The 23058-nt window shown below is 31.6% G+C and overlaps 3 protein-coding genes across 3 annotated transcripts in view; 1 reads left to right on the forward strand and 2 right to left on the reverse strand.

Moving 5' to 3' along the window:
* The window catches only part of LOC111703461 (scavenger receptor class B member 1), a 19719-nt gene extending 15159 nt beyond the window's left edge, over positions 1-4560 (reverse strand). Inside the window, exons 1-5 of the mRNA XM_023475408.1 lie at positions 4552-4560; positions 4328-4395; positions 2895-3051; positions 2288-2333; positions 1056-1143 (exon numbers count right to left, since the gene is read on the reverse strand). Of these exons, the coding sequence (XP_023331176.1) occupies positions 1056-1143; positions 2288-2333; positions 2895-3032 (272 nt within the window). The 5' untranslated portion in view covers positions 3033-3051; positions 4328-4395; positions 4552-4560. The remainder of the gene's footprint in view (positions 1-1055; positions 1144-2287; positions 2334-2894; positions 3052-4327; positions 4396-4551) is intronic.
* Positions 4561-12631: 8071 nt separating this feature from the next.
* LOC111703464 (uncharacterized) lies at positions 12632-13730 on the reverse strand. Its single transcript, XM_023475412.1, has 3 exons — positions 13431-13730; positions 13069-13179; positions 12632-12841 (listed from the first exon to the last, which is right to left on the reverse strand). Exons 1-3 carry the CDS (start codon positions 13691-13693, stop codon positions 12748-12750), a joined length of 468 nt encoding a protein of 155 aa, XP_023331180.1. The 5' UTR covers positions 13694-13730; the 3' UTR covers positions 12632-12747.
* A 4580-nt stretch (positions 13731-18310) lies between these two features.
* On the forward strand, positions 18311-23014 carry LOC111703459 (cytochrome P450 CYP12A2). Its single transcript, XM_023475407.1, has 8 exons — positions 18311-18704; positions 18791-18881; positions 20234-20550; positions 21148-21289; positions 21691-21754; positions 22019-22119; positions 22348-22491; positions 22548-23014. Exons 1-8 carry the CDS (start codon positions 18355-18357, stop codon positions 22869-22871), a joined length of 1533 nt encoding a protein of 510 aa, XP_023331175.1. The 5' UTR covers positions 18311-18354; the 3' UTR covers positions 22872-23014.
* The last annotated feature ends 44 nt before the right edge of the window (positions 23015-23058 follow it).

Here is a 23058-nt window from a genome sequence, read left to right on the forward strand (position 1 = left end):
GGACTTTAGAGTCCTATTTTGAATCCTAACGGATTTATTTGAGTTTGCATTTGGATTCTATAAATAACCCAAGCGACGCCGAATTTTCCGTTATCTTGAAGACCCAAGCGTTGGGGAGGGGGCGGAACAACCCCGGGGTAGCTAGGGTTAAATGCGATCCTAGGATGGAGCAAAATCGAAGGGGGACAGGCAGTTGTGATTCAGCTCCCTTGAATTAAGGTTCCCTTGAAGAATTCCCCTATTTGATGAAACTAATTTGATTAACAATATTTAATTTGTATAAGTGAGACGATGAAAATGAAAATGTAAAATGTCTCCTGTTTGATAGAACTGATTAGATTCATAATATTTAGTTTGTATTAGTATCGTTCGATTTAAAGTTTGTATCTTTTGTATATAAATATATTGTAAGAAAAACCGACTCGTCGAATATTTGAGAAACTCGGTGCATTGCTTTATTGATTTTTATTCATATACTATAATATGTATAGCTTGGGAACCCTGCTCATAGTTACTCCCGCTGTTTACCCGCACTTAGACGTTTTTTACCGGGAAATGAAGTTTCCCTATAAAAGTCAATCCACTCAACTTATAATATCAAAACCGTGGTTCTCCCAAGATCCCCAATCAAAATTTGAGGCAAATCGGTCAAGGGGTTCCTGAGTAATGATAGGACAAACAAACAGAGATCACAACTTTATATTTATAGATATGCATTATGTTGTAAAGAACAAATTTAAAACATTAATAAATTCATTGTTTCCTAAAACGTCCTAATTGTGTTTCACGTCAAACTAAAGTAAAATTCCACTTAATATTGAAATCTTGTTTTCAATCATAACTCGTCTTATTGAAGAACAAAAAAGTTTTTAATTTATAAAATGTAATAAAAAGAATTTTACATCTTTTAATTTTTCAAACCTTCGATTATGTGATTCAACAGAATTTATAGTTCTTAATATCTAGGGTATATACCATGGGTTGAAAGGCAAAGATATAGAGATTAGAAAATTTGAGTTTGCACCAAACTCTTAATTCGTATAAACTTGTGTTACCTTATAACGCCTCCAACAATAAAAACGAATCCAAATAAACAGGAACTAAGAGCAATCTTTTCACAACAACTTCTTCCAGGCTTCACAACTGAAATATATTAAAAACATTTATAAAAATATTGAAACAAATTATAAGACTTTTAAAAATACAACTTAGTATTTAGATTTTAACAATATTCAATAATAAACATTTAAAGAAAATATTTCTATTCAAGATTTTATCTATATTAATTTATGCAAAATCTATATTTCTTGAAATTACAAAAAATTACTAAATTTTTGGAAAAATAATTTAGTTTTTCTATAGAATCATAATCCCCTATTTATAGTTTGCTAAAAATGTTAAAGTTTAAATAGTTTAAAAGTAGTGCAGTTGTTAAATAAAAAAGCTTATATTACAAGGTTCACTTCACTAAATCAAAGAAAAAAACAGGTGTTTACAATTAATCAATAAAGGGACTGTACGCGTAATATTTCAACTGACCCTCAGTGCAAAGATGTCATTCAATGCACGATTTACAGTACCAGTAAAATCTTTCTCTGATCAAGTATGAATTTGAAATAGATGTTTGTCATTTTGAAAACTGATTAATTTCAATTGGGTTTCTCTCCAAAATTGACTTGCGCATTTCTACTACAGAAAAAAAACATATAATATAGAAATTATCAATAGGTTTCAAGGGTACCGTTGTGAATTAGGCAATGTAAGTTGCATGGAGGGTTACTTGAAATTACGGTTTTGCAGCCTTTTTAATAATGAGCTATTTGCTAATAATAAAAATAGTAAAGAACTGATCACTCTGCTCATACTCAAATTTTTATATTTTTATGATATTTATATCTTTTACAACCTCAAGTCGTAAAGCCTTGGTTTTTTTATCATTTTATCATACTCGATTCACAACGGTACCCTTGAAACCTTTAGCTGATCAATAATTTGGAAGAATCCACAATTGAAAATAATCATTTTTAACATTTAACAGTTTTAACAGATATTTAATTCATACTTCAAGCAAATCTTTTAGGGTACCGTTGTAAATCGGAACTGTGACTCTATCTATGGAAGGCATAGCTCGGTATTTCATTGCGTTACAAACCCTTTAAGACTAAAATCAATCACAATCTTTTTTTTTTTTAAAATAATCGACTTCTTGAAATCTTAAAACTATTATTGAGAAAAAGATTTTTTAAATGAAAACTTTAAAAGTGAAGATTTTATAAATGAAATAAACCTGTATTTTCTATTTCTATCTCCATTTCTTCTATTTGAGGTGTTATCTACAAAACATATTTTTCAATTTAATATTTTCAAATCTAAAGATTAATACTCTAACCGGCCAAACCCGAATTAAAGTTGAGTTTAGTTAAAAGCTTAAAAGTTAAAAGAGCTGGGAACTCTTGTGTTGGATATGCTTGATTTCGATATCCACATTCCAAAGTGGGCACCTTTAATTTGAGGATTCATTAAAACTACACTTTTCCATATCTTCATCTTAGTTTTTGCTTCCCTGGGCCCTGGATCAAAGCTCCCTTTAATCCCTAACCTAACTAGGTACGATTACCATCCGGGATATCGAAAAGAGATAAAATTAATCTGCAGATTAAGAAAATATCAAGATGAAGCTTTGATCTCGATACTCACAATACAAGAATTCCCAGCACAGTAAGTATGTGTGTATTTTTAACACGTGGGATAGAGCTTACAGAATAATATTTTAACCCTTGCATGGTTATAAATTTGAAAAAAAGTTGAAAACCATCAAATATTGTCAAATTCAATTTAATAGATTTTTGTTAAAACAAAAAAAAAATTCAAAAGTGAAATTAAAATTTGTTTACCCGGTATAAATGGTTTCCATTTTTTCCCTTTCCTTTTCCTCCGACTCTGCCATTATTCTCATAATTCTCTGTTCCATTTTTCATCACTTTTCCATTCTTTTCCGCCTTTCCATTCTCTTCAGTCTGTAGTTCTCCCATTTTAAGCCATTTGTGTAAACTAAAATGAAAATTTCGGGTATAATAAAAAAGATTGTAGAGTCATTGTACATTTCCAGTTATTTCCCGCCTCTTTTTTATCTTGCAATTCTATTTCGCCCAAGTACTAAGGAGAAGTAAATTCTCCATTGAACCCCCCTCCTCGAATACTGAACGAACACTGATGCATCTATTATTGTTTATAAAATCCCCCAAATAGAACTGGTTTCAATATGTACACAAAGTATACAAAACAGCAATTGACTTTCCTTGCCTTACATTCATTGGATGTACGTACGTGTCTACCGTGTACACTGTACTAATAAGTGTCCTCTTAATTGTAGCTTGTTAATTTGTATGTAATGCATGTACACAGTATCAAGGTTACAATGCAAGGAAAGTTAATTGCAGTTGCGTATACTTGCGTACATATTGAAACCAGTTCTCTCTGGGAGGAATTTGTAAACAAGAATAGATGCATCAGTGTTCGTTTAGTATTCGAGGAGGATAAAAGCATTGAATTTTGAAAATTTTGATAATTCACATAATAGTTTCCTAGGACCACAATATTTCATTGATTTTTTTATGTGAAAGATAGATTCCATGTCAGGCTGTGACATCCGTCTTGTGTTTACATTACCGGCCAGAGACAGTACACTGCAGTACAAAAGATGCGTACACTTCTTAATTAACTGTCCTTGCATTATAACCTTGCACAGTGCAATGTACATATAATACAACCAGAAACAAAGACGACTTCAGTTGTTATCAATTAGTATATTTTTGTTAATCTGAAAGTTACTAAGGTGTTGCAAGCAAGGGTTAGCAAACTATACTAAAATTTGTTCACTAATCAGTGTTTATAGTGTTCAGTATTCAGTGTTCAGGTATCAGATGACATTTCAGCACGCAGTATTGTATGCACTGCAAGTAAATCAGTAGAAATTCTATACTTTTCATGCCTCAATAATATTCAAATATATTTTTACAGGGAGCAGAAATTTTATCAGTGAAAATTCAAAATTCAAAATATGATTTTTTTTCTTTACATCTTTACAATTTCCAAGTAAGTATCAAGAAATATTTTTCATGACAATGTTTGAGAGAAATTCAGAGAAGAAATTGAGTTTTTGTCACAATTTCGTGATTTTCTAATCCCTAAATCTTTGTAACCCGATTTCGTAGACCTTGGATATTTCAAAGTATAAATTCTGTTAGAAGTAATATTCTAATTCTTTCTGTCTGTTTTTAGTCATTTCATCATAGCATAGTGCTTTAAAAGAATTGCCTTTAATTACATTTGATGACTTGATGAAAATGGCTTGTATGCTGTCAGGCCGAAGTTTGCCTTACTACTGAACTGTTCCTAATATATAAGCTGTTAATAAAGCAAACACAGATATGAACAATTTTACTTTAGATTTTGAGAAAAAAATTTATCATTTATTGAAACAGATTATTTTAGAACAATTTTACTTTGTATTTTATTAAAATTTCAATGTTTATAAACCTCAAATAAAACCTGTTTTGTCTAAATCGTACAGTACTTCAAAATTTCCGGATTTTTAAAAATTATTTTGGCGGATTTTCAACATTCAACATAAAATTAAGGATTAACACTTTTTTCAAAGCTGGAGGGTTTTAAAGAGAAAAATTGTGGGATAAAAATGTGTCGAATGGATAATTTTATGAGAAGATTAGAACTGCATTTAAAGATGTCATTTTTATTTTATAACAGAGACCGCGGTCTTCTGTAATGTAATTCATAATTTCAGACGACGCTAAAATCATAAAATTTGAAAAAACGACACCAAAAAACTTGGAGAATAACTATTGATAAGATATTTATTATAAGTTTGATTATTTTTTTATATTCTACAAGTGAAAGGCCCGGCGGTTCACATGAAAAAAATTTGAACATTGAGTGTCCACAAAAAATTTCAGCCCAATCGGTCAAGCCGTTTGGCCGGCTATACGCAACATTATATTATTAAAAACCGGTCTTTACCCAAATCTTAGAAAGGCCTATATGATATTTCTTAGCCGTTTAAAGATAACTAAAAAGTCCTTGGCGTCGGATTGTATTGTTATTCTTAAATCTGGGTTAATCTGTTTTTACGAGGCTTAACATTTTTCATGAAGAGACATTACTAGATTTGCTTGATGCACAAACTAATATCTTACAACGAATTTTAACATTTTTTATCAATTATAAGATAATTAAAGAAAACTTTAGACAATACTGTTTTCTACTAATTCGTACTTTTCGTAGAAAGCTTTGAATGTTGTAGACGGGTAGAAACACTGATAGCGTCAAAGGGGTATCACGTGCAATTTGTAAAAAAATTACTTTTTCTTCTAGATTTTACAATATTGGTCAAATATAAATATAGATATAAATATAAATATAAATATAAAAAGTAGTATATAACAATGATGATTTTAAGTACGTCAGGAAGAATTTTTTAATTAAGTGCATCTTAGATATACATTATAGATAGATAGATACATTATAAATATGGAAAAAGATAAGATTTATTTTATCTATTTTTTCCTACTGAAGGGCCTGATTCTATATAGAGATCAGCTTAATTATACAAATATTTCAGAATAATCACATAAACATTACATTTTAATTCATTTTCATTCTTTCAAAACTGCGGTTTGAATCAATTTCCAAATGTCGTAGACGGACTTGTATTAAAAAATAAAGCTTATTTATTTTGGTAATTTTTTATATTCATTTTATGCCATTAAGAAATACAAATTTTTGGAGTGAGAGGAATGGAGCACATCAATCTTTTATTATTTTAACCTTTTTCTGTGTTTTAAAAATTTCATGTGAAAATTGTTCACTTTTCCTTTAAGCCCGCGTGTAACAGTTGTTTATACAATTGTTAATTTTCACGCAGGGTTGCACTTTAAAACTGCATTAAATTGGCTTGGTAAATACGGTATTCAAAAAGAACGAGAATTTAATGACGACCTGAAACTCTGAAACGGAAAACCTTAAATGCAAGAAATAAGATTGAATTGAACCCGTACAGTCTGAAGTCTCATTATATGTGGGTAAAACCCTATAGTAAACATAGCTCATGACAGAAAATATATGGGGGACTTAAATCAAGTTCTCTTTCAATAGCCTGGTTAAGAAATTGCCTGTGTAGCAATTTCGTTTGACTGTGTGGCATTTAGAACTAGGGAGTGAACCCTGGTTGATGGATAGATACGTCTCGAGTAAATTGTTATGGAGTAGGTATTTGCTACACACAGACATATAAAATGTAAGTTTTATATTTTTTTCCAAATCATCAGACATGGTGCGATATTGCAGGCACGGACCCATGCAAAGCAAAATTAACGCAGATTAATGGGAGTGACCGGAAAGACATGATAGTTGAACAGAGAGTGCAGTATTGTAGAGAAATTTTTTCAGAATAAGATTTTTATACGGTGTATTATTGTTCACCCAGCGCGCAAATTCAATGTTTAAAGTCCTCCATTCTGGAGGCTTGATTTAGAAAATTGAATTATTAAATAACGACGACATAAAAAGTTACAAAAATTATATAAAAACATACTATGGCCTTTATAGGAACAAGTTGAGTAATAAAATGTATCTATGTCTATTATTGTAAATAAGCTATTATATATTAAACTAGCTGAAGGGCCCGGCGTTGCCCGTGGAAAAAAATGTTGAGAATTTTTTTCGATTTTTTAGCCTTTAACACCCCAGCCACCCATGAGTGTCCACAAAAAGTTTTAGCCCATTCGGTCCACCCGTTTGCCCGGTTATAGGCAACATATATATACGAATGTCTTGTTTTATTATATTAAATTAAGGATATTTGCTTTTCATTTTTCTGTATGGGCGCTTAAATTTTGATGTTATTCTAAAAAGTGTAATGTAAATAGTGTCGAATTTACATATATTTAGCAAATATTTGTAGTATTTAAGTTAAATCATCTGAGTTTATCTGATAAATTATATTTTTGACCTTGAGTTTGAATATCTAGGTCATCTTGTAGTAAAAGAACAGCGTAGAAGTTATATAAGAAAATTACGCTTCAGTCCCAACCTTCCCGACCTTCGGGAAAGAATGAAAAACATAAAATAAAAATGTTCGAAAACATCTTCTTTCTTTCATTCATAAAATACATGCATGAGAGGGTAACAAAGCAATAAATTAAATAAAAAATCCTTGCTTTGTCACAAACATCATCAGATTAGAAATATAAATTAATGATAAATAGCGCTAGTTAAAGAAGGAAAATAAACATGTATTTATTTAATCCTTTTACAAGAATTAATGAGATAGCTTTGAGATTGTCTGAGAGGTCAACATTATTGTATTAAGGTCAGGTATACTGCGAGGTCAACATTATTGTATTAAGGTCAGGTATACTAAAAGGTCAACATTATTGTATTAATGTTAGGTATACTGAGAGGTCAACATTATTGTATTAAGGTCAGGTATACAGACAGGTCAACATTATTGTATTAAGGTCAGGTATACAGACAGGTCAACATTATTGTATTATTTAGGTCAGGTATACAGACAGGTTAACATTATTGTATTAAGGTCAGGTATACAGACAGGTCAACATTATTGTATTAAGGTCAGGTATACTGAGAGATCAACATTATTGTATTTAGGTCAGGAATACTGAGAGGTCAACATTATTGTATTAATGTCAGGTATACTGAGAGGTCAACATTATTGTATTAAGGTCAGGTATACAGACAGGTCAACATTATTGTATTAAGGTCTGGTATACAGACAGGTCAACATTATTGTATTATTTAGGTCAGGTATACAGACAGGTTAACATTATTGTATTAAGGTCAGGTATACAGACAGGTCAACATTATGTCAGGTATAATGAGAGGTCAACATTATTGTATTAATGCCAGGTATAATGAGAGGTCAACATTATTGTATTAATGTCAGGTATAATGAGAGGTCAACATTATTGCATTAAGGTCAGGTATGCTGACTGGTCAACATTATTGTATTAATGTCCGGTATACTGAGAGGTTAACATTATTATATTAATGTCAGGTATAATGAGAGGTCAACATTATTGTATTAATGTCAGGTATACTGAGAGGTCAACATTATTGTATTAAGGTCAGGTATACAGACTGGTCAACATTATTGTATTAATGTCAGGTATACTGAGAGGTTAACATTATTATATTGATTTCCAGTGTATCAACTTAATTGCATCAATAAGAATTAAAAATACATTTCCATTTTTATTTTATTCAAATGAAACAAAATTTCCAGAAATATTCTGAATATTTTGTAGAAAATCCGAGAACCAATAAAACTTTATAGCATCATGCATGCTATAATATTCAGCTAATTTCACATTATAGCACGATGAGATTATGTACAGTAAAACCCTGAATAACGAATACATCGAAAGAATTCATCAAATGTCGTATTCTTCAAGTTCTCCAAACAAGGAAAAATACAAGCTTTATATGTTCTCCTTTTTCAGTTCTTCAAAAGTTTGGATTTAAACAGACATTTCTTTTATTCTACATATCTATTATCTACATTTGATTTATTTTTATGATCTAAAAATATAATAACAAATTTCATTTATCTGTTGAAAAATCTTTTTGTTTAAAGATCCCGTTTATTAAGAAATATATTCACTTAAAATGACGAAAAATTTTCACTTTATTTCAGTCCGTATCTGCACTGTACTAAAGTATACGGAGAGCTTATACGCTACTACGGAGTAAGTATTGATTAGATTTCCTTCCGTTCTATTCAACATACATAGGATGACTAAGGCGCTATAACGTATCGTAACACATACAACACAGTACACACACATCCACTTGCTGCCCCAAACATATGTTGTTTTAGAGTAAGGATATGTTCTTTCTTTAGGTTTGGTTGGCAACAGACGTACACCACCCAGTATGTATACCATGGATAGAGGTCTATACAGACAATCATATTCAGATAACATGAGGTACTAAGATTGATTTGAAGGACTAATCATCATACAGGGGGCTACATAGAAGGATAAAGAGGTCTGGAGACCTCAAGAGTCAAAACCCTTTTTATAACAATAAAATAATTAATATAAAACTGTTATATAATAAATATAACAAAGTTTGGTCTCACTGTATTCTATATCACAAATTGTCCATTCCTTCTCTATATCTAGTCAAGATAAACTGAATGTAAAAGGAAAGCTTAAATTCTATATGTGTTTGTATGTATGTACATTATATATATATATATATAATATAATATAATATACATGCATGTATTATATTATATATATATAATGTCGAAGAAATACATGCATAATACAGGTGACTGAATGTCTACGGCTGTTTGAGACTGTTTGCGTAAAGCTCCATGCGTAATACCTATTTTTCAACATATTAAAGAGAGTGTTCACGAATTTTTATAGGGGGGTGTGGGACAAACTATATCATTTAATAAAGAGTTTATAATTGGTAATCTCGCACTATTTCTAATTTTATCTGTTTATTTTCTCCTTTAGTTGGAGGGGGTACGTTAACCTAAAAGAAATTTCATGAATGATTGAAATCTTTTTTTGCTTTCAATCATATTTAAGAGCTATTAAAACAGTTGCCTGACTTTCTCCGAAGAGAGCGGACCCTTATACGGTCACAGAATTAAAGTTTGGTGGAGCGTTGTGTTTCCAAAAAAAATCTTTTCTTTTTATTTTCCAAATTAGCCGAATATGATTGAAAGATGTACGAACAAGAAAAAAATGTAGAAAAAGAAATATAGAAATTTCAAAATATTTCCATCTGATATCATATAAATATTTCAAAATATTGTAAAATTTAATTAAAATAGATTATTAAAGTCAAAAAGAGCTATTAAACAGTAAAAATGTTTTGAATTTTTAATGTGTAAGTGGATAAATTTTTTTTCTTCTCATAAAATCAAAACTAGAGAAGCAACGAGATCATAAAGGTTTACAAGTAAACTCGCATGAATTTTACCTTCTCTTTCTGTTTAGTTTGCATTGGGGCCTGGGGGCGGGGGTTGAGTGCTGAAAGTACCACCTATTATATTAATTATATGAATTCTATTTATTTCTTGTTCTATTCGATTATTCGCTCACAATTGACAAGGCAGGGATTTGAATTGTGAAATCTAAACATTTCAAATGAACAAGATATTTTTTTCTCAACATTTTGGTTATTTTAAGTTTTGGGGTTATCTGTAAAAGTTGCTTGCGGATTTCTGCGAAAATTATGAGAATGATTCTTGGGTCTTTCCTAGAGAACGATTTTTGGGCCCCCCCCCCCACTCCCCGCTCCTATCAATTTTATTATTGAGGGTTGGGTTAGGTTAAGACAATTTCTGGGCCGAGCGCTGCAGCTAGGATGGGCTAGGGGGCCGAGCGCTGCGGCTAGCACAGGCTAGGGGGCCGAGGAGGGGGGGGGAGGGGTCCAAAAATATTTCTCTAGGAAATTACCGTATTCTTTTCATGCTAGGCAAATGTGGATATCTTCCAAATTATTGATCAGATTAAGGTTTAAAAAGAACCGTTGTGAATTGGTCACTTGACATTACTACAACGTTCCCTTTAAGTGTGAAAATCCTCAATGTCCCTTTAAGTGTGAAAATCCTACACAAAATCCCAGGTTTCAAAGTTTACATTTATAAAATCCTATAATGCGTGGAAAAGTTTATATTTTAATTAATACTATAGTTGGGGAACCCAGCGTTTTCTGGAAACTAATATTTCAACATAACTTAGAACTATTAATCAAGCCAAGAACATTCCCATGCTTCTACCGAGTTCCTTAGTCAAAATTTGAGGTAAATTGGTTAAGAGGTTCTGAGTTATGATCAGACATACAAACAAACAAACAGATATTACATCTTTATATATCTACTAACTTGTAAAGCCAGCGTACTCATAGTTACTCCCGCCGTTTACCCGCACTTGGTCGTAAATTACATTTTTAGCTATTTTTCCCGATAAAAGTCGACCTACTCAACTTAGAATCTTAAAAAAAACTAAGAACATTCCCGTGGCTCTCCCGAGTTCCCCAATAAAATTTGAGGCAAATCGGTCGAGGGGTTCCTGATTTATAAATAAACAAACAAACATAGATTACTACTCTAGATATTTATTTTTAGTTTAAAGAATTGCACTGATGATATATGGACAACTCTGAAAATTAGTCTTCAAATTTTTAGACAGCCTCCACTTTCAAGTGTCACAACGACTTGGATTTTGGTTTAACCGTACAAACCCACTTAGACTTTTTTGTAACCCTAATTATATAAATCTGTAAAATGCAACACGCCTGATTCGGCTGAAGTTTAAAAGGAAGTAATTGGAAAAATATTTCTTGAAAAAACATTTAAAAAAAAGTCTTGATCTATTTTCAGTTTTCATGTATTTGCTACGCATTTTTCAAGCAACTGGCATATGAATCTTCAGCTTATTCATCCCAAATAGAGTCTAGTATATGCACGGCAACGTAGAATGTGTACACTCTGAGTACAACTGTATCACAAGTGTCAACAGTTTCACGTGTCCGACAAAATTATTAATAATAGTGATAATTTTAGAATAAAGTGCTTATCTTACAGTAAAATAAGCGCAATTTTATGCTTTTTTTTATTTTCTGTGTTTACACTTTTATTTATTCTTGGAAAACGTGTCAACTCTGTTCGTTTACCTTGTTCTATTTGACACTTGTGACGTCGTGCATAATTTGTCCATTTCTCTGTTGCCACCTATTGTACTTGATACTCTATTTGATTCATCCTAATATTGAAAAAATCATAGTTTACCCTTTAAATTATTTCTGTGTCCTATTTTTTGGATTTGGTGTGTTTTAAAATATAATATATTATAAATCTTATCTTGCGTGAACAATTGAACACATGTGTATTGTGACACAGATTTTAGAAACATTTAAATTTGTTAAACATATATGGGCAATTCTAGTTTTACAAAACCGGGAGTATTCCAGCCTATAACACTTATTTAAGAAGAGGTTTATTTTTTCATGAGTTTTTATTCACATCGCTTAAGCGGTGAGTAGGATTGTTAATTCTTTTCCTTCGTTTCTTTGTTTAGAATAATTTGAAAGGAATTGAGTCATTGACACAAACTCTGATTTTCTAATTCCTATATCTCTGCAACCGAATGTCGTAGACCTTAGATATTTCAAAATATGAATTTTGTTGCATTAAATTATCTTGGGTTGAAATATCAAAAGTCTACAACATCAGGTTCCATAGATATAGGGATTACAAAATTTCAGTTTGTGGCAAAGACTCAATTCCGTTGTAAAATTTTAACATCTTTGAAAAAAATTTTAAAAGTCAAAAACCCTGGATAAACTAAAGAAATTGAGCCTTTGTCACAAACTAGGAGTTTCTAATCCCTATATCTCTGTAACCCGATGTCGAAGACTTATGATAATTCAAAGTATTAATTCTCTTTGATTAAATAATCTAAGTATGAAATATCTAAGTTTTACCTAAAAGGTTGCCTAGGATAGAAGGAATTAGAAAATATGAGTTTGTGACAAAGATTGATTTCATCCAATCTTAAAAATGAAAACGTTAATAGTACAAAAATTTATTAGTATATACAGTCATTCATAATGTATAACATAAAACAAGTGTATGCATAGTAAAAGAGTTAATAAATACAGTTGCAGGGTTCATATGTTCCAGATTTAATCAAACTTGGTGATAGCATTCATTACTGTCTGCGCCAGTTCCATTATCTCTCTCTTCCGCCTTTCTCCGCCAGGGGCGGCATCGTCAGTTCTAAAATAGGAAATTATTTTTAAAATAATAAACATCAGATTGATCTTAATGCAAGATTAGCTTGGGAGTCCAGATTTATGGAAACTTAAAATAGAATTTTCCAACCAAGCTAAGAACGTCCCTGAGTTATGATCGGACAAACAAACAGACAGATAGACAAACAGAGATTACTACTTTATATGTATAAATGACAAATAAACAATATTAAAATGTTTTAATGAACCTACCCTGTGAGGTTGTCTATCAGTGCGTTGTTGAAGTTAGAGACAGTGGTGATGATCCTGTTGAGGAATCCGGCCTTCAGGTTGAGAACTCCTCCTAGTAGGGTCAGAACAATCCTAGGAACAAGAAATAATAAAATCATTGGCATGGCACCGCAAGAGAGAGAGAAGGAGAAAGTGAATTTCTGTGACCAGCTACTGTAGTTTTGATTTTACGCAAAAGTTTAATTTTGAAATTAAAAACATTTTCGGTTTCCTCAATAGCTCTTTAATATTACGTGTAATTTACTTTAGTCTATATAAAAATTGGATTATCAGTGAAATAATGGAAAAAAAATGAAATGTTTAAGATTAGGTTTCACCAATACCTGAAAAGAGTGTAAAGTGCGAAAACTCCGAGGCTAAAAAGAGCAACAGGTTGGATCAAATCTCCTTTCCAGGCCATGATACGTCCCAGGGTGGTAGCTCCGACATTTTCCAGACTGAAGAAATCCCGAAACCGGTTGAAGAACTGATCTGAGGTTATATCGGAGAAACGAGCAATATCAACCTGAGGTTTGGCATACTCCGAGTACACCTGCTGAGATGCAGCAGCAGAAACAAGGACGGAAAAGAGAAGAGATCTGAACATTATGAGAGAACCGAAGATAATGTGTGTATGTTGACCTGACCGTAGGTATATATACCCTCGCGGTCAGATCTAGGGTCAGCTTAGGGGGGTAGTGGAGTTAGGGGTCAAAAACTAGGGCGGGAAAATGGATTCGGGTTAAGGGTCAACATAAAAATAACACAAAATCATATTTGAAGAAAATATAGACGAACAGATTGTAAATATTTGAAATTATACGAATACTGATGCTAGATTAGATAATTAGTTAACTTAATAATCTTCGCTGAACCCTGAACAGTGTAGATGTGTATATAAATTACCTTTCTCCTCCCTGATTTTAATTTTTTAAATACTCTTCTTCTATCTTACACTTGTTTTTAACTTTTAAAGATAATCTATTTTAATCAAGGGTTGTGGGCAAAAGCTCAAGCAATAAACGCATACAAAACAAAAAATGAAATATCAGAAATCCTGTTTCCAGTTCGTTATCGAAATCTTTCTATTCAATGTTTTACTCAAGATTGATTAAAAGATGTATACCCAACGTTTTGTGTTGCGCCGTCTTATCATTAAAACTTGACACATGGGTGTACCCTATTAATCATAGTTAACACTTGTTTTACGCGGGCTGAACTTCCTTACTTTTTCCTTAATCTTAACTATTGAGTTTAGAAAGACAATAATACTTATTGTCAGACGCATTTGCGTTGATTTGCTAGGGACTTAAAGAAAATAGAACTCTCAGACACAATTGAGTTGTGTCCTTCTGTCCCTTTTCCGTCAGACATTTAATTTTTTTTTTGAATATTCATCCGTTTGTTTTCTCTTTCGTCTATCCTTTCCTTTCTAGTTTTGCAAACACTGAGTTCTCTTGTTCCGTAAAAAACTCTCTCTTATATTCTCCTACTTTTCTATTTCTTATCTTAAATTTTTTTGACTTAAAAGACTCAAAAAGAGTCAAAATTAATGACTAAAGACTAAAAAACTAGGTTTTTAACTTTTCACACATTATTTCCCTTAAGCATGCTATTGAGAAGCTATTCTGAAAATAGGAACAAAAATTCCAAATTCAGGGGGGTGAATGTCCCCCGCCCCCCCCCCCTGTGTCCGCCCCTAAGAACACACAACTTTCAACCTCCTTGTAAATAATGACTTGTGATTGTATGAAAGGAAAGACAAGGCATTAGAAACTGTTAGGAGTCAGATTCACTTATTAATTCAATAACTAGAATATGTTTAATACTATATACACATAAAAAAAAATAATTTGCAACGAGTGTAGTATGATCCAAAGATTTTTAGATATGGTTTACCATTTAAACTAAAAGGTTCATGTAGTTTTCCTCAATTTCTAATTTAAAAAAAAATAAATGGAATTGAAGCAACGAGTTGAGTGCTCATGTGAAATTTGGATAAAGAAATTAGGTTAAAATTTTGAGAATGTAAGGATGTGGGGGGGGGGGGAAGTTAAAAATGAAAGTAAAGAGAAAAAAATAAATAGGGAAACATTTTTTTAGGGAAACGTGGAACAAAATGGAGATGGAAAAAAGTAAAAAACAAAGTAGGAATTTCCTGTGCTACAAATCTATTAATTGTTAATGCTGGTCGTAATGAGAAAGCAATATAGATTTTTATGAATGGAACTTTTAATTTTGCCTTCATCCCCCCCCCCCCCTCGATTCCCTTCGTTATCACCCTTCCCTCCTTTTCTTTTATACTTTCATCCCCGTTCATAATTTTATTCCACCTTTTTCAAACACAAATTTTTTAATCCATAAAGCTTTGCAACCTTATGGTGTAAACCTGTCATATTTCAAAGTTATATTATTTAATCCAACAGATTTCACACGTGGAAATATTATAGGTCTGCTACGTTTATGTGCAAAGGCGTAGGGATTAGAAATTCAGAGTTTTCTAGTCCGGGCCACATTCTCCCCATTTTTTCGTCAGATCCACATCAAAATCCTCGTCCTTTCAATATTATTTTTTTAAGTGTTTAATCCTTCAAGATAAATCTATTTTTTAAGAATCGGGCCACGTTAGGGCATACATGAAATATTGAATTTTTGTAAATCGAAAAAAATTGTTTCAATTGAATTACAGATTTCGAGTTCAATGCTCTTAAAAAATGTGCACCTTTTTTACGCGCATTTTCGATGTAGAGTGCCGATTCAATATAGAAGTTTAATTTTTGTTAATTATAGTGGAAACCATTGAGTTTTATCGGATGGTTTCATGAGGGAAATGCTAGGCAGATGGTTAGCCAATAAGAAGGCAGAAGTCTTACCTAAATAAAGTTTGACATCATTCTCATGGCTTTAAAGGTTCCAACATAATGTAATCATTGCAATAATTTAGTCTATCCATATTTCAAAAAATTCAAAAAAATTGTTTTACCTTCAAGAATTAGAAACTTTAAAACACAAAATAATCAGTTCCTTTGGCGTTTGATAACAATACATCAATAGTAAATGTCATAATTATACATTATAATTGTTTATAACGAGGTTGGAGAAAATAATTTTTAGATCATACTAAAATTTTTTGGCAATTCTTGTTTAATGTTTATAACAGTTTAAGTCATCCCAGCTTTACCACCAAGGGTCCAAGATACGTACAAAGGTCAAAACTTTTTTGTTAGGAATCCTTGGATTAAGCAGTTTTCGGTATGTTGTGCAGTCCATGGCGGATTAAATTATTTTCTCTTGAATATTCCGCACATTTTAACTCTTTTAAAAATTTCACAGTGAATATAGAAATCATGTATTCTAGATCAGCGCTATTTCCAAGGCGTAGTGTATATATATAAAGTATAAGTAATCTCTGTTGGTTTGTTTATATGTCTGATCACTAATGATTAATGAAATCATGTATTCTAGATCAGCGCTATTTCCAAGGCGTAGTGTATATATAAAGATTTGCTTAGATGTCTGATCATAACTCATGAACCCCTCGACCGAGGTGCCTCGAATTTTGATTGGGAACTCAATAAAACAACAAAAATGTTCTTAACTTGGTTTAAAAGTTTTAAGTTGAGTAGGTCGACTTTTATAGATAAAACTTAGTTTCCAGGGAAAGCTGGGTTCCTGCGCTAGCTAAGAATCAAATTTAAGTGGGGAAGGGGGGAAGAAATTTTACGAAGGGGAATTTTTTGTTGTTGCGAAGTTTGAACTGTAAATTCAGAAAGTTTGGTTTGAAAATTAAGCACATGTATATAAGAGACTGTATATTTACTACCTTCAAGTTAAAGTCTTCTTTTATTTTATGTTCTTATTTTTGAAATAGATTATTTTTTTTTACCCCCCCCCACNGGGCGGGCAAAATTTTAACTTTCAATGCAGAACAATTGGTTTGGATATCAGGCAAATGTAAGACACTTTAAGGCACACTAACTGTCCGGCCAATTATTTTGAAAATGCTACTTTATCTCTTATTATATAAAACTAACACAAAAAAAACAACTTTTATAAAATCAACATTTTAATATTCTAATTAATTTAATGAGCATTGTTGTTTCATGTTATAGATAGTATAAGACATTTTTGAAAAATTTAGTTTAAACTAAATAGTTTTGAAATGTAAAAAGTCCAAATCATAAAGAAATTGAATTTTTGCCACAAATTAAAATTTTTCAATCCTAATATCTTTGCAACCCAATGTTGTAAACCTTAGATATTTAAAACTATTAATTATGTTAGATCAAATAATCTAAGTTTGAAATATCATAGGTTTACATCATCTGGTTGCAAAGAAATAAGGATTATAAAGTTTGAGTTTGTGGCAAAGACTCAATTTCTTTTGGCTTGAATTTAAAAATAAAAAGTCAAATGCACTTTTACGACATCAAAATTCAAGCCTTCTTCAGTTTTAAAATGGGTTTGNAGTCTATGGTGGGGCGCTGGTTCCTTACTCCCCCGCTTGGGCCCCTGCTATTTTACACGAAAGTTTTTACTTCTAAATACTAAAAAAAATATATTTTCTCCAAGCAAATTATTTATTGGCACTTTATACAATATAAAAAAGAAATCTTTGAAAAACTTTTTCTTTGTGAGGTGCACAGTTTAAAAAGTAAACCGTTATAAATTTAAATAAATTTTTAATCTTATTTTGTCAAATATGTGGTACAAACGTTGTGCAGTAGTAGTTTCAGAAGAAAGAGGGTTACGATGTAAGAAACTTTAGTTTCAGTTTTTTTTATTTTAAGATTTGATCTTATTAGAAGTAACATAAGCACTCTGTGACACTAGAACACATGATATTTTACAATCATGATGAGAAAAGGTATTCTATGAGTTGGTTATATTTAAATATAAATTTAAAAGCGTTTCTATTGCGCATACAGATTTCAAATGAAAAATTAGGTAGATTCAATCCACAATAGAATTTAAGAAAGTCTATAAATTAAAGATGATATTTTGTGTATGCCAAAGAAAATCATTTAAACCTCTCATTTTAAACATATTGTAATAAAATAAAATTATTATTCGTTGCGTTTAAAAGGAGTAATAATTACAACTTTCGTCGAAGACTGCATGCGTATAATCATAGAATTATTAGAATATTTATTTCTATTATGAATTTTCCCATTTTTACTGTTGAAACTCAAAGACTGAAATTTTGAAAATGCGGGAAAGGTATTCAGGAAATACGCAAGTAGTTGGAAAATCGGAACTATCGTAATCATGCTGTGGAACCGTGTTCAACTCTCTCGCCTTCCAATTACGAAATATGTGAACACTGCTTCTCTTTCAACCGTTAGGTTTGAGAATGCAAAGCCTTTTAAGTCTATTCCAGGTCCTATATCTTTTCCTGGAATGGGATCAGGGTACTATATGTTTAAGAAGGATTACAGGGATCACCATGAACAGCTTTACATCAAATTGTACAAGAAATACGGCCCCCTTATCAGGTTAAATCTGTTTGGAGTCAACACCTTGGTTATAGCAGATCCTCATGATGCTGCGGAAATGTTCCTGCACGAAGGAGATTATCCAGACATGCCCAGTCTTACCATGATCGTTGGGTTTCAAAGGTGATATGACTTTTTTACTTACTCTAATTATGTTAAAGGGATTGTAATTGTATGACTCAACGATTTAATGATTTAATTTTATGCAGGGCTCTACGAAAAGATTTGTATCCTGATGGAAGGGGACTTCTTGGTTCTAATGGAGAAGAATGGTGGGCGATACGGTCCAAAGTGAATCAGGTATAATATCTAAATAATTTTTTGTTTAGTTTTTGTTGTTGCGAAAAATTGTATGATTCCAGAGAAAATACCCATAAATTCGTGCAACCTAATGTCGTCGACCTTTGAAATCTGAAATATGTCAGATAAAAAGATTAAAGTTTGAAATATAAAAATACCGCCAGCTTGCAAAGATATAGGGATGAGAAACTTTAAGTTTGAGTTTACTTCAAATTAACAGAGAGACATTTATGTAATTCCATTAGTTTCTGGAATGCCTCGAATTCTTAAATATATTTCAAGAATTTCCAAAGTATAAAATGTTTGTAGAAATGAAGAAATCAACCATGTTATTAAAATTAAAAAAAAATTAATAATCTGCACCTAATTTACATTGATTCTTTTTGATCATTTTTATCTATATATAAATTTGGCTTGTCTGTTTGTCTGTCTGTTTGTTTGTATCCAATAAACGTCAAAACGACTGAACCGATCGGGCCCAAATTTTTTGTGGCACCTCGCGTTATTCCAGGGAAGGTTTATGAATGATAAAAATTTTTAAAAAAATGTGTTTTAAAGGTTTTTAATTTTGTAAAAAAATTTAAATTCTTGAAAATCCGTGAATTTTTTTTAAAAAATCTGCAAAATGTTTTTCTTCTTTGTTTTTAAATGTAAACAAAATGAACATGTTCACAATTTAAATAGAAGATGGGCGCGAAGCGCCCTAAAAGCCTAGAAAGAAGGGCGCGAAGCGCCTTGAATTTCTAGTCAATATATACTTTGCTTGTCTGTCTGTCTGTTTGTATCCAATAAACTTCTAAACGGCTGAACCGATCGAACCCACATTTGTTGTGGGAACTCGCGTGACCCCAAGGAAGGTTAATGGATGATAGAATTTTCAAAAATTCGCTTCTAACAAAATTCGATATTTAGAATGTCCGATTTTTTTTTATAAAATTCGCCAATTTTTTTGTTTTTTTTGTTTTACAATGTTCAAAATGAGAAAATGTTTACAATTGAAATAGAAGATGGGCGCAAAGCGCCCTGAAAGCCTAGTACATCTAAAATGCTAATCTAAATATCCAATTCATGCAGAAAGACATTAATTTGTAAATCTATTAGTGATGAAGGTGTTTTCCATCTTCAGGTATTAAGCAAGATGAAAGATTTTGTTTAACACAATTTTTTACAAATTGTAAACATAACACATCTTATTCACTAGGCCCATTCTCTGTTAATATGCTTATTATCTAAATTTCTTAACTGACATTCTTATCCCGAGATTGCCGATTAACTTAATCAGTTTTATGTTTTGATCATTTGGATTAATATATCATAAAACATTAATTTATCTTTAATAATTTCGTATATAGGATTTTACCAGACCGGAGTCTGCATTTTTCTACACTGAAAAGATAGAGCAAATCTCAAAGGAATTTGTTGAACATATGGCTACATCTAGAGATTCAAATCAGGAGCTACCAGCAACCTTTAATGAGATGGATATGTGGGCATTGGAATCTCTTGGTGTCGTCTTCCTAGACCAAAGGCTTAATGCTTTTGATCCTAAGGTATCTGGAGATCCAAACTCAGATGTAAATCGATTGTTGCACGGAATTCAGACATTTGTAAAACATTTTCTGGATCTGCGCGTAACCGCCTTTGCTTGGACCAAAATTCCAAAGATAAGGTACTATTTATTTTTTAAAATGATTTTTATTTCTTATTACATACTTCAATTTGTTTAGAATTGCCAAAAAAACAACAACGTTTACAACATTATTGTATCTATATATAAATTCCCGTAATCTCTGATTTTTCTAACTATGAAGTTTAAATAGTATTAGCTTGAAATACATTTACATCAATCAGGTTGCAAAGATACAAAACTAAGAAAATTCAAATTTGTTTACAACAAATAAACGTCAAAACGGCTAAGCCTGAGGCTAAAATTTTTTAAAGTAACTCAGATGACCCAGCAAAGGCAAAAACGGTCAAATTTGAAACTTTTACCAAAAACAATATCAGGCATCAATGTAAGCAGAAAAATTCGCGAAAATTTGAAAACTGCAGTTAAAAAATAGCGATGAAATTGTTTATATAAAAGGGGGCGCGAAACCTTGTTCAAATTAGAATATGAATTTGAAAAATTTCCAATAAAAAAGGTTTTTTTTTATTCCACAATTAGAGCTTTGTATTTAAAAAGTTAGGGGTTGGCTGTTAAATATTAATTTGTAAAGGATTTAACAGTTCAAATGAAAACTAATGTAAATTTGTATTTGTTTAGTTACCGGTTCAGAGAGTTCGATGATTCCCAGGTGGAAACTTATCATATAACAAAAAGGATGGTTGATAAGGCAAAAGCTAAGATAGATGTGAAATCTCTGTATGCAACTACCAGTTCAGAGCAAATGAGTGTTCTAGCCAAGGAAAAAGCAAAATTAAAACTTAAACTTTTTTATGATTTAATCATTTAATGATTTAATTAGTCTCGTCTGCGATTAAAGGAATAAGGTTAAGGTTAGCATTTACCATTTGATAATCTATGAAACTTTCAGAAAATACAATTCACTTTCATATAAAAACAGTTTCCGATGTTTTTACTGGTTTAGGTCCTGTATACACAACATTTTAGTTGATCAAATTTTCAAATTTTATAAATTGTATACATACAACAAAAATCCTTTTCCAGTAGTTTTCGCTTCAGCTATTTTGACTTATGTCGCCATCGACAGTTAATAATGCATACAATTACATTTATTTAAGCTCTGTCTTAATAATTGATGACCAAAGTTGCAAACAAACTCAACAATAATTTGCTATTCTACAGATGATGAAACGTTGTGGACCAGATTCATCTATACCTACTCAGATGGCCATGGAAGCTCTTCTAGGTATATATGTAGGATAGATTCTCAAAAATATCATCAATTGTCTATATTAATCTCAGAGAAATAAAGATCAGACAAAGGTTTTAAGGATACGCGTTGTGTTGTAAATGGGGGATCACTTGAAAATTCGGCGATAGTCCCTTCAAGATTTAAACGTTTATACACATTACACATTATAAATTTTACATGATACATAATACATCATACATTATACATTAGACATGAGACATTTTACATTATCCATTACCCATTACACTTTACATTTAGGCGGGGTAGACAATACAGCAAACACAGCTACATATTTCCTCTACAACTTGGCAATTAGACCTGAGATTCAGAAAAAACTCTACCAGGAGATTAAAGAAGTGGTGAGTTGACTGCACACTTATTAGGAGGATATCGTGGTTTTTCTGGAAATAATTAATTTTTAGTTAAAGATACAAGGATAACCCTTTCATAATTCTTTATCAGACACAGGCTAAACTAGTACTGTTGTGAGTCGGACTTTAATTGAAATTAGACATGAAGAACTGCAAATTAAACTAATGTCAGTAAATTAAATATTCTGAGACAAATGTTAACTACTTTAAATTAAGGTCGGAGACAAGCCGTTGACTCCAGCTCTGATAAACGAGTTAAGATATCTCAATGCCTGTCTAAGAGAGTCTATGAGACTACTTCCAGGTACTGGTGGGATGGAGAGAACAGCGCCCAAGAATTTGGTTCTCAGAGGATATCAGGTAATTATTAAAAAAAGTAAATTTACATAAATCTCTTATTTTTGAAATTGTTTTAGGTACCAAAGGGTACAAACATGATGTTTGCTGAGCAAGCGATGGGTTACTTGCATTTCCCAGATCCTGAGGACTTCATTCCAGAGCGTTGGATGCGTGGACACAAACTATTTAATACCGTCCCTCCTTTCAGTGCACTTCCCTTCGGACATGGAAGAAGGAAGTGTATTGGGATGCGATTGGCAGTTTTGGAAATACAAGTTCTGACTGTTAAGGTTCTCCAGAGATTCGAGATCAGTTATAACCATGCTCCGATCCAAACTTTGAGCAGAGTCATAAACATTCCCAACCTTCCTCCCAGATTTAAACTCGTAGAAAGAAAATAATCTTGTCTTATTGCATACTTTATTGTGATCAATTAAAATCTAGTCTTGCTTCATTATCGAGGCTGACATTTATGTGATTAAAGAAACTAAGGATGCTCATAAATACATGAATAACAATGAACTAATAAATACGTTGATTTATACTCAAATAGTCATATTTTCTGTTTATCTTTATCTTATTCCTCCT

This window comes from Eurytemora carolleeae, unplaced genomic scaffold (assembly GCF_000591075.1).
Source record: "Eurytemora carolleeae unplaced genomic scaffold, Eaff_2.0 scaffold504, whole genome shotgun sequence".
NCBI lineage: Eukaryota > Metazoa > Arthropoda > Copepoda > Calanoida > Temoridae > Eurytemora > Eurytemora carolleeae.

Bases quoted from the DNA above. Each gene is read 5' to 3' on its own strand.
- LOC111703464 (XM_023475412.1), bottom strand. From the start codon at position 13,693: ATGTTCAGATCTCTTCTCTTTTCCGTCCTTGTTTCTGCTGCTGCATCT. The intron at 13,180-13,430 runs GTATTGGTGAAA...TCTTGTTCCTAG, and splicing joins GCACTTTACACTCTTTTCAG to GATTGTTCTGACCCTACTAG. The intron at 12,842-13,068 runs GTAGGTTCATTA...TTCCTATTTTAG, and splicing joins CTGATAGACAACCTCACAGG to AACTGACGATGCCGCCCCTG.
- LOC111703459 (XM_023475407.1), top strand. From the start codon at position 18,355: ATGCTGTGGAACCGTGTTCAACTCTCTCGCCTTCCAATTACGAAATAT. The intron at 18,705-18,790 runs GTGATATGACTT...AATTTTATGCAG, and splicing joins ATGATCGTTGGGTTTCAAAG to GGCTCTACGAAAAGATTTGT. The intron at 21,290-21,690 runs GAAAAAGCAAAA...GCTATTCTACAG, and splicing joins AAATGAGTGTTCTAGCCAAG to ATGATGAAACGTTGTGGACC.